The sequence below is a fragment of the Hippopotamus amphibius genome, chromosome 2 (assembly GCF_030028045.1).
Source record: "Hippopotamus amphibius kiboko isolate mHipAmp2 chromosome 2, mHipAmp2.hap2, whole genome shotgun sequence".
Taxonomy (NCBI): Eukaryota; Metazoa; Chordata; class Mammalia; order Artiodactyla; family Hippopotamidae; genus Hippopotamus; species Hippopotamus amphibius.
The window spans coordinates 186,765,778-186,778,093 of NC_080187.1; the positions used below are offsets into that span (position 1 = coordinate 186,765,778).

The 12,316-nt window shown below is 38.8% G+C and overlaps 1 protein-coding gene across 8 annotated transcripts in view; it reads right to left on the reverse strand.

Moving 5' to 3' along the window:
* Positions 1-12,316, reverse strand: part of TP53BP1 (tumor protein p53 binding protein 1) — an 83,535-nt gene that overhangs the window by 20,825 nt on the left and 50,394 nt on the right. For all 8 annotated transcript variants that reach the window (XM_057721900.1, XM_057721905.1, XM_057721901.1 and 5 more), the window contains 3 exons: positions 10,529-10,586; positions 8,570-8,662; positions 2,941-3,424 (listed from right to left, as the gene is read on the reverse strand). In XM_057721900.1, coding sequence (XP_057577883.1) covers positions 2,941-3,424; positions 8,570-8,662; positions 10,529-10,586 — 635 coding nt within the window. The remainder of the gene's footprint in view (positions 1-2,940; positions 3,425-8,569; positions 8,663-10,528; positions 10,587-12,316) is intronic.

The following is a 12,316-nucleotide window of genomic DNA, read 5'->3' on the forward strand; positions in this document are numbered from 1 at the left end:
AACTGTTACATACATGTTTTCTCATAACACCTATGTCACATTTATCCACATGCACACCCCACCCCCCCTTCTACCCCATGGCTCTGTAAATGTGAGAGGAAATGCACGCTTTTTTCTCCCACCTTATTTCCCCTATAGTAGACTGACTTTACTTTCTGCAGTCAGTGTCAAGGTATCTAAGTCTTTCAAAAGAGTTATATTTACCATTACAATAATGATGAATCTGGTTTTTTCCTGACAGTGTGGCAGTAATTAACCTGAAGTAATTTATCTGAATAATTCCCACTCCAACTTTATGTTAGGGGTGAAATATCTACTAAAATTATATGAATAAATATAAATAAAATGCACGGAAACTTTTTCAACCAATTCCTTAAAATACTTCTATATATACAACTCTGGTTAATGAATGGTCAGGGCATTGGTCTGTCACATGCCAGTCATCAGGATGCATCAGAACCATGGCAGCCTGGACCTCCTGCCTGCACACACAGAGTGAACTGGGCCCTAAATCACTGGGGTGTCTAAAAGATTTCACTGTGCTTTATTTATCCCTGAAATGTGGCCAAAAAGCCTCCCTGTATTTTTCCATTACAATAGCCAGATAAATGATCCCTTCAAGAGAGATACCTAAATAAACATGTCTGACAGAACAAGAAAAGAGAGAAGGGAAAGAGGGCAAATAAAGAGAAAGTTATGCTTACTCTCTGCAAATAGTCTTCGGAAAAGAGGTTTCTGTAAAGATAAATAACTTGAGGATCTTGTTATAATTAAGGGAAGATAAAATGAAAAGAAAACCACACTTTCACTTCATAGAAACCTGGCTCCAGGTCCACTTGACACATAAATGGAAATTTAAGGAAATGTCAAAGGTAGGCTGCCTATGCTTTTCTCTGAGCACTGACCTGAGTCCTTCCCAGACTGCAGGGGTAAAAATGCACTAACACTTGGAAAACCTCCATACAGCCTTCCTCATTTTCCAACCATTCTTCAAAAGATGGCAATTCCAACCATTCTTCCAACCAATCCCAATTTCTGTTACTGTACCCACCATTTGTATTTTTTTCTTATTGTGGTAAAGTATACTTAACATAAAATTTACCATTTTAACCATTTTTAAGTATACAGTTTGTAGCATTATGGACATTCACACTGTTACACAAACATCACCATATCCACCTCCAGAACTTTTTTATCTTTCTCAACTGAAACTCTGTACCCATTCAGCATCTATATTTTTCTAGCACTTTTCTTTCCTTAGCAGGAGCAACTAACTCTTAAATGTGTTATTTCACTCTGTATGATGTAGTAGTGGTACAGCATAAGTAGTGCTTGTGCTGGTAATAGCTGCAGTAATAGTATTTAAAACAATAATAATCAATAGGTTGTAGCAGCAGCCAACATATACTGAGCATTTACTATGTGTCAGACCCTGTACTAAGGCCTTTGCAAGCTTTATCTCATTTAACTTTCACAACATCCAAATGATGTCTGACTCCAAAGTCTGAGCCTTAACAACTCTGGCTCACTGGCTCCTATCATCTCGATGAGACAGGGGCAGGAATTATTTCCCTATTTGACAGAGGGGAGAATATGAGGAAGTAAAGGAAAATACGATCTAGTGGCACTCAAACGATTGTTACCTTTAAAAAGTTTAACTCTTTTTATAAAGGCAGAGAAACCGAATTATTATGTGACAGAATGCAAGCACTTTAAGGGTGAAAATAAACAACTGCAAAATAGGGTCTGATGTGCTACAGCCCCTATATCCAAAAGGCTATGCTATTTTGAATCTGTATGAATTGATAAGGTCTTAGGTCTCAGAGACTGTGTTACTATAAAAGGCTAATATAAACAGAATTTTTGGAGAAGCATGGATAAACAGAACAAGACTACACAAGCTATGATTTAATAATAGAAAAGCAACATAGCATAATGAAAAGAATACCGATTCTGAAGTCAGATATGCTGAGTTCAAATTCCAGTTCTGCCACCTACTGATGGCAAAATCTTGGGCAAGTTACTTAACCTCTCTTCAGCTTGGTTTCTTTACCTGTGAAATGGGAATAACAATACCAACCTCATGGGTTGTCTTGAGCACAATGCTGATATACTGTAGGTGTTCAATAAATAGGAACTATATTATTTTACTTTTATAAAGCAAACAGCTTGGACCATTCGAATGAGAGGCACATCACTAGTGCAGCTTTCCTAGGCAGGTCCCAAGTGAAGATGACCTACTAAAGCAACTGAAAAGGCAATTTAACCATGGTTACTAATGAAACTTTATGAACTACTTCTTGTTAGCATGTACATTACTTCTTATCCACTCAATTTTCACTAGCCTACCCTATTCCCAAGAATCTGTTCCTCTTTCAGCCTCATGTTCATCAGCCCCAATCCTTTTCTTCCACTATGTCTACTCTTAGCCTCTTTCTGCAGTCCCTGGTCACCTGGGGACTTTCCCTGTTACTGTTCTTTATTTGCAATACTGTGATACACTATCCTTTATGCTTCTTCTACTCTTTCCTCTTTACTTTCTATTTCTACTCTTTCAGTTCCTGGGAACAGACTTGGGAGAGAAGCAATTAGCTCTGATGGTTATAAAGGAGAATGGGAAATGATGGCAGAAGGAAAGATTGAATGTAGAAAAATACTATAGGACCCAGACTATATTCCTGGCTTTCTCTTCCAGTAAAGACGTACTTGACAAACTCCAGCACTATTCCATTTTCCCTGAAAGACTATCTTATTGGCTATAGCTACCCATAATTTTCACTACCCTACCCCTATCCTGGATAAATTGTTTTTGTCTTTTAACCACTGGTCTGTATAAAACTGTTAAGAATTACCATTAAGCAGAACTACCACAACTTAAATTCTCAAGGAATCCAGAAAGTTGAAAACAGGGCCCCTGAGGTCCCCTATATGTTCTCTCACCTGGCTATGGAGCGACTCTGTATCATCCCCAGGAGCACTGACTGGTTTCTCACCACTCCCCCTCTCAGTCTGAACTGTGGCATCTTGTTTTCCAGAGTTCTGGTCCACTGTACTGGTCCCTTGTTCACACACATTCTTTACAGTCTGAGTTGCTGCGGAAACAGTTTCTGGGACCCACAGGGAATGCTCTATGGTCTGGATTCCTACATTGTTTTGGCTGGGCCTTTCAATCAAGGCCTTACTAGGTTTTTCCTGACTGGTATTCCGTTCTTCTCTCTGGCCTTCTAGAATATCTGTGTCCATTGCTTCCCCTTGAAAACTGGATGGCTCCTGTGTGGCCATCTGCTGGGAGGCAGGAGAAGCAGGATCTTTGACAAGACTACTGAGCATCATAGGCTGTTGACTCTGCCTGGTGCTTTGGTCACCTTCTAATTTTCCCTTCCCCTCTTCATCTTGAGTACTTGGAAAATGGAGCAAGTTCCCCCTGAAAAGCAAGCACATAAAAAAATCATGTCAAAAAAATAAAAATAAAAAAGACACCACATCAAGTAAGTGTGTGTGTGTGTGTGTGTGTGTGTGAGAGAGAGAGAGAGAGAGAGAGAGAGAGAGAGAGAGAGAGAGAGAGAGAGAGAGAGAAGGGGGAACCATAATTTGACACTCTGAGAAATATGAGGAAGGGTGAAAATGAGGTGACTGAGTTTATCACCTTATAAGATTTCTCATCATAATTTCACTCCTGTGAAACAATACTGGTACGCAGGACTACTCCACCATGATGGTAAAATAGCCATAAAACTTCTTCTCTCCATTTGCTATGAACTTTGAAAACTGACAGAGGAAAATAAGGTAAACAAAAGACGTAAAACCATTACTGAAGTCATGGACGATGAAGGCAACTTAGGAATCTACTTCAAAACAGATCAACTAGGTCAAGATGTCTCATTTGGCTTTATTAATGATTCTAACATTCCTTAAATGACTCCTAGCATTCTAGACACTGTTCATTACCCGCCTCAACTAATATTTTTAGAAAAAGAAACCCAACCTGTAAAGGAAAGAGTTGTAGGTGAGATTCTAGCTCTGCTAGCTATACTGACACTATCTACAACTAACCATTTCAGAATGACTTGGTTCCTCACAGTTCAAGATATTTCTTTTCATTAGTCTTCCCATTTGGCTATCAGTGATTTATTCACATATCCCACAAGCATTTGATGCATGTCTCCTACAAACCAGATACCATGAACCCCCGAGGTACCTAGGAGCTTTCTTAAATGTTCTTAACAATACACCTGAATAAACGGACCCAGGTTAACTCCAAGTGAGCAGGTTACACAGAAACTTGACATTCACATCTTATTCATCTCTATACTTAAAACAATTAACACAGGGTTTAATATAAAGAAAGTACTTAATAAATTTACTTTCAACAAAAGAGTGTTCTCTCAATTAACTGCAAAAATCTACTTTCAGAGTAAGTAAACTAATTATATAATTGTGTTCACAAAGAAAATGCCCATGGGACTTCCCTGGGGATCCAGTGGTAAAGAATCCACCTTCCAATGCAAGGGATGCGGATTTGATCCCTGGTCCAGGAAGATCCCACGTGCCAAAGAGCAACTAAACCCACGTGCCGCAAATTAGAGTCCATGAGCCCTGGAGCCCATGAGTCACAATTTGAGAGAAGCCCGCACACCTCAACTAAGACTTGCCAAATAAATAAATTAAAAAAAAAAAAAAAAGGAAAAAAAGAAAATGCCCGTAACTTCTAACTTTTTAGTAAATCATAAATTCAATGCGTCACTGTTCTACAAAAAACAACATATTAATGCATTTTTAGGTTGCATTAAATATATAATAACCAGAATAAACATAAAAAGAATCCATTCTGCACTGACCATGGAAAGATGTCTGGAATGTTTCAGGCTGTCATATTTTACAAGGCATAAACTGAGAGATACCCAGAAGATAACATCCAGGATGACACAGAGTCTAGAAACCATGTCACATGCTGCTGTGTCTGGCCAGAGAAAGATGGAGCTAGTCATCTAGAGAGAAAAAGCTCTCTCCAACTTGGGAGGAGCTCTCACCCTTAGAAGCTGAACTGACCTGGAAAGACAGAACAAGGAAGCATGAAGAACTCTTTCTGGCTTGCTTTGCTCTGGATCTTAGAGAAGAAAGAGAAAAGGAGAAGTTTCTGAGGTTTCTATCTTGTGTAGCTCAGCTTACCAAAACAGGAGATCAAAGCAGGATTTAGAAGGGAGTTCTAGCCAAAGAGAGCCTGGTATACATTTGGTGGTTAGAGCTCGTGTCTTATCTGTCAGGAACCTCAACTGAATGAGGATATATGGTCCAGTGAAGAACAGAAGAGAATAAGATCACCAGAAGACAGATGAATAACACCCACCTGATTTATAAGTGACCATACATATAAATCACTCAGCATAGTGCTAGACACACAGCAGATGCACAATTAATATTAGCTGCATAAGACAAAGTATGAACTGAAAACTCATGTCTGAATCTTTAAGACATCTAACAAATCAACAACTGAGCAATAATGAAAGTGAGCCAAAAGCTAGAAGGGACAAGACTTGATTAACCATTTCAAGAATTCAATTACCATCGTTCCCCGCTCTTAAACAAGCCTAGGGCTTCCTAGGTGGCGCAGTGGTTAAGAATCCGCCTGCCAATGCAGAGGTCACGGGTTCGATCCCAGCTCCAGGAAGATCCCACATGCCGCGGAGCAACTAAGCCCGTGTGCCAAAAAAAAAAAAAAAAAAAAAAAAAAACCAACAAGCCTAGACTCTACCTCAGAAGCTATTTAGGGTAGAACTTTCAAAAAGAATTTCACTTCCAAAACAAAGCTTCAGAGTTTTATTTTTGACTTTTTAATTCTTAATTGACAAATTAGACTGCTTTTTACCCCCAAACTGTTAACCAGAACAACTCCTATCTCTCTAAAGACTAAGGGTATCTCACTTCAACATTAGCAATATTCAGCAGATTCCTATCAAATATCAAAATTTTGGTATTTATCTTTCTTATGTTAGCATCAAATAAATGATGTTCAAATCACAGTCACTTCCCTCCAAAAAATATCTATCATAAAGATGTGGTACAGGGGCTTCCCTGGTGGCGCAGTGGTTGAGAATCCACCTACCAATGCAGGGGACACAGATTTGATCCCTGGTCCGGGAAGATTCCACATGCCACAGAGTATCTAAGCCCATGCGCCACAACTACTGAGCCTGTGCTCTACAGCCTGCAAGCCACAACTATTGAGCCCATGTGCCACAACTACTGAAGCCTGCGTGCCTAGAGCCTGTACTCTGCAACAAGAGAAGACACCACAATGAGAAGCCTGTGCACCACCACGAAGAGTAGCCCCCGCTCGCGGCAACTAGAGAAAAGCCCGCGCGCAGCAACGAAGACCCAATGCAGCCAATAAATATGTAAATAAATAATTTATTTAAAAAAAGAAAAAGATGTGGTACATTAATCTCCCAAGAAATAATAAAGAAGGAATCTTTAGTACCAGAAAAGAGATAAAAAAAAAATTCAACAATTTTAAGAAGGACCACACTTCTCTTTCCTCATTAGTCCCAGCTATACAATTTTACTCTGGTCCCTATATGTCAGATTTAGAAACTGATGTAAAGAAAGCAAATTTTAGCAGGGAAAGCCTAGGTAAAATTAATCCAAAGTGAAACATGGAAGAATAAACCTCCATATTTAATAAACTCCTAACCATTCTGTTTTTAGTGTAGGTCTGTCTGAGAAGGAACTGGAACCAAAACAGGCTGGGTTCTCAGACCCTTGTTCTACCAAGGTTGAACAAATATCACCAGCATCCTAGTCTCTCTATTTTGAAGCAGTCTAACAAAATAGGAAGACAATACGATGTGATCAATAAATTTCCTAATTGCCAGGTCAACACCACACCATTTTTGGAATCAAACAAGGTGGCATTTCACCTAACAACAGAGGATATGATCTGGGCTACCTGATTCCCAAGAACACCAACAAGATCATCAGAATATCCAATAAAAGCACTGACATGTTTCTCCTGAACATTTCTATCAATAAGGAACACAGAAATTATGTTGCAGGGAATTCCCTCGCAGTCTAGTGGTTAGGACTCTCATTGCTGAGGGCATGGGTTCAATCCCTGGTTGGGGAACTAAGACCCCACAAGCTGCAGTACAGCCAAAAGAAAGAAATTATGTTACAAATAACATTATTAGGAATATACCTGCTGACAAAACATTATTATATTCCGTAATTATAAAATCACTGAATTCTAGAGTTAAAGATTCCACTTAATAACAAAAATACAAACTTATTCCACTGCCATTACTTATTTCCCTATACTAAATATAAGAACCACATATTCCAAACAAGATACTTTTCTAATAGAGAAGAAATACTTTGTAACTCAAATTTTTTTTTACTGCTTCAGAGCTGTTCTAAGAGATGATGGAGTAAAGAAATGGGAAATTTTTAATTCCCTCAAGTCTGACAAACTTTAAGTTTGAAATGTTGAACAACTCAGTTTTGCCATATGGGAAACTAAAGGGAAATAAAAAGTCTGTTAAAAGTAAACATTTTCAAAACTAAGTAAAAGGGACTTCCTAGGTTGCGAAATGGTTAAGAATCCACCTGCCAATGCAGGGGACATGGGTTTGAGCCCTGCTCTGGGAAGATCCCACATGCCTCAGAGCAACTAAGTCGGTGCACCACAACTATTGAGCCTGTGCTCTAGAGCCCATGAGCCACGACTACTGAGCCCATGTGCCGCAACTACTGAAGCCCATGCGCCTAGAGCCCATGCTCTGCAACAAGTGAGGCCACCGCAATGAGGAGCCCATGCATCACAATGAAGAGTAGGCCCCCGCTCACCACAACTAGAGAAATCCTGTGTGCAGCAATGAAGACCCAATGCAGCCAATAAACAAATTTAATTAATTAATTAAAAAACAAACAAAAACTAAGTAAAAGGGAATAATCTTAGAAATACAGAATGATATATTTTCTTTTTTAATTAATTAATTTTATTTTATTTATTGGCTGTGTTGGGTCTTCATTGCTGCACACGGGCTTTCTCTAGTTGCTGAGAGCGGGGGCTACTCTTCATTGCGGTGCGCAGGCTCCTCATTGTAGTGGCCTCTCTTGTTGTGGAGCACGGGCCCCAGGCACATGGGCTTCAACAGTTGCAGCACATGGGCTCAGTAGTTGTGGCTCACGGGCTCTAGAGCACAGGCTCAATAGCTGTGGCGCACAGGCTTAGTTGCTCCACGGCATGTGGAATCTTCCCAGGGCAGGGCTCAAACCCGTGTCCCCTGCATTGGCAGGTGGATTCTTTACTACTGCGCCACCTAGGAAGTCCAGAATGATATATTTTCATCAGTTTATGAAGACTGAATCATTTTAAATTGATAGAGCTGGCAGATAAAGATAAAAACCTGTATCTGTAAAACATTTAATAAAATTTCTCATGACATCTCATTTACAAATCCACCCAGAATATGCCACAGTCCACAAGACAGTAGCAGTATATTCTAGATTTTGCTACCAACCATTCTGTGACTCAATACAGCCCAAAAGATGCTATGAAAATAATGCTCGCCTGATGGGTGCAGAGTGCGAATCCTGACTTTGAGCCTCATCCTCTTGCCGGGCTTCACAGACACAGCTCAATGCAGACATGGTCTTCTGGGGACTAAGATATAAATTAAGGCAATACACTGTGTTAGTTTTGAAAGGAAAAATACCTCTGGAAATTATCCTTTTAGGCACAGAGAGAATAAAATCCTTTCTCTGAATGTGAAAAATGTGAATACCGAATATTTGATGATATTAAGGAATCAATGTCAATTTTAAAAGCATGATAATAGTACTGTGGTTAAGTTCAAAATAAAGAATTCTTATCTTTTAGAGATAGCATTGAAATATTTACAGATAAATGATATAATGCTAGAATGAGCTTAAAAATAATCCAGTGGAGAGGAGACTGCTGGAAGTATTCATAAATGAATCAAGACAAGCCACAAGTTGGTAATTTTTGACACTGGGTGATGAATACATGGCAGTTCATTATACTAGTCTCTTTACTTTTGTATACGCTTGACACCTTCAATAATGAAATGTGTAAGAAATAAGATGGCAGCAAGTAATCTGAACAGTGCCCAGTTACAGACAACACTTAAAAATAGAGTGGTACTGCTTCACTTAAATGCAGAGGAAGCAATCATCATTTAAACTATTCTAACAGAGCTTACTTAAATGATTTCTTTAGTGAACCCAATGGTAAAAAGTAGTCAAAGATTCTTAAAATCTACATTCTCATATATAAAATCTGTTTCACGACAATACTAATGAATCTCATTCCGTGACCCACCAATCCAACCCTCTGCCTCGAGTTTTTTCCCTATTTTTGCATCCCTACTTCTACCTAAAGGGAAGCTTCAGCAGCATAGTCTGTTCCCTCTTAACAAGCACATGTACAGACTAATAACAAGTTGTGTCAGGTATACAATTCTGTTAAAACCAAAGAGATCAAGTATAAACTCCATTTTCTTCAACACATCATTAAAGAGTCTTCAACTGAATAAGGATTCAGAGGTACTTATCTTTCCATAATTAAAACATGCAAAAACCTAGAAAACACCTAATCTCTCTAGACACAGCTTGGCACAAATCAAAGGATTTAGATGCGTGAGAAACTTTCAACTAAGGATCAAATTAGTCCATATATATGTTTTATTTGACCCATTAAGCAGGAAATTTTATTTTTAAAAATCCCAATTTCTCTTTAAAAATTTAAAGATCTGGCAACAATAAGTTTACATGGTAATGATCAGCTGGAAATGAACACGGGCTACCCCTCTTTTAAATGGGACCCATGTTCAGTTGGCTATCATCGTCAACACTTCATGCTCTTGCACCTAGCCTGCTTTACTTATTTATAGTACCTGTTTAGCCTGATTTAAGAATCCTCACCTATATTTCAAAAACTGCTGCTAGTGTTTTCACTGGATGACTCAAGCCAGAAACCTATGAGACAATTTCTATTCTCAAAGCCACCAGATGGCAAAGCTTACCACCAGAGCCTTGGGATGGGGTTATACTCATTCTCAAAGCATTAAAGCATTCATGACAAAGCAAAAATAACACTTCAAGACTGTAGCTAATTTGGCAGGCAGAAGACAAAATGGCCTGAGGCTATGGCTGAGGTGGAGGGGTGCATCTCAGAACGGAAAAAGGTTTGTGGCTATCTCTTGTTAACCCTGTTTCCTCTCCAATAGCAACAACAATCTCAATCTCACCCACAGAAAAAGAAGAAAGGGCACTCCCACATGAAGAAAAGGAAGAAAGGGAAACACCATTAAATATCTTTGTTCTAAGTATAGCAAAAGTTTTACTAAAGTATTAATAAGAAAGCCTACGGTTTGATTCAACACATTGCTAAATCCTTTATGCTGAAGTTTCATTTTAAGTTTTTTTCCTCTCTTAATAAGTTATCTTCCCTTCATTACCAGTGGCTTTGTATATTAAACTCCTCTAAATAGCAACCAGTTCTGGTTACCTGGCAACAGCCTCAGCAACAGCAGTAGATCCATTTTTTCTTTCACCAGTTGCTGGCTCTGAATAAAAACAAAAGCAAGGAAAGAAAGGAAAAAGAAACAGAACTCAGTATCACACCTTAAAACTGTCTCTTAAAAACCTGCTCAACCCCATGGTACTCTAAAATAATGCTTGGATTTCAGAAGCTATTGAAGGCCTCCTTTCACTGACATAAAAAAATAATAAAAACAGAAAATAACCTGCTCTACTAGTATTTGCAACAAATAATAAAAAGCAAATGAGTAAGAATAATAAGTGAACATGAAAAGACTTATCATTTAATGATATGTCTTTCCCACTTACACTGATTTTCTTTCAAACTTCCTACAAATAGACTAATCAGTTTCTCCGGAAATACAACATAATGAAATAATAAACAATAATATTTAAAAATGAAAATGAAACTTCTGAATCTCAATTTATCTCTTCTCATACAAATAAAAAAACCATGTAGTAAAAAAAAAATCAAAAAATAAAATTTTTAATTAAAAAATTTCAAAACAAATTTTAAAACTTCTGAAAAAGTTTATGAATCTGAAATTAACACTGTAAATCAACTATATTTCAATAAAAATTTTTTTAAATAAATTTATTTATTTATTTATTGGCTGCATTGGGTCTTCGTTGCTGTGCACAGGCCCTCCCCAGTTGTGGCGAGCGGGGGCTACTCCCCATTGTGGCTTCTCACTGCAGTGGCTTTTCTCGTTGTGGAGCATGGGCTCTAGGTGCGTGGGCCCCGGCAGTTGTGGCACGCAGGCTCAACAGTTGTGGTTCGCAGGCTCCAGAGCACAGGCTCAGTAGTTGTGGTGCACAGACCCAGCTGTTCTGTGGCATGTGGGAATCTCCCAGCCGAGGGATCGAACCTGCATTGGCAGGCAGATTCCCAACCACTGTGCTACCAGGGAAGTCCCCAATGAAAATATCAATTATGTAGGAAATTGTCTTAGCTTCATGCACAAATTTTAAATAGTGTACGTTTTTAAGAGAACCCACACACTCCATAATTCAAAAAGACACATGCACCCCAATGTTCACTGCAGCACTATTGACAATAGCCAGGTCATCGAAGTAACCTAAATGCCCATCAACAGATGAATCGATAAAGAAGATGTGGTACATATATACAATGGAATATTACTCAACCAAAAAAAGGAATGAGATTGGGACATTTGTAGAGACATGGATGGACCCAGAGACTGTCACAGAGTGAAATAAGTCAGAAAAATAAATATCGTATATTAACACATACATGCAGAATCTAGAAAAATGGTACAGATCAACCAGTTTGCAAGGCAGAAATAGACACACAAATATAGAGAACAAACATATGGACACCAAGGGGGAAAAGAAGGAGGGGGAGCAAGTTGGGTTGGGGTAAACTGGGAGATTGGGATTGCCATATATACATTACTAACAAGAAAAAATATCAAATTATACACTTTAAATATATGCAGTTCCTTGTATGTCAATTATATCTCAATAAAAGTCCTTAAAAAAAAGAAAGACAGAGAACCCACACACAGAAGGTACTCAAGCTCTTCCCAAAGTGCTTTCGGGACAGATATTTGAAAAATAAAACTCATTTTCAAAAAAGAATCTGTAGGGCTTCCCTGCTGGTGCAGTGGTTAAGAATCTGCCTCCAATGCAGCGGATATGGGTTCGATCCCTGGTCCAAGAAGATCCCACATGCCGTGGAGCAACTAAGCCCATGCACCACAACTACTGAACCTGCGCTCTAGAGCCCGGGAGC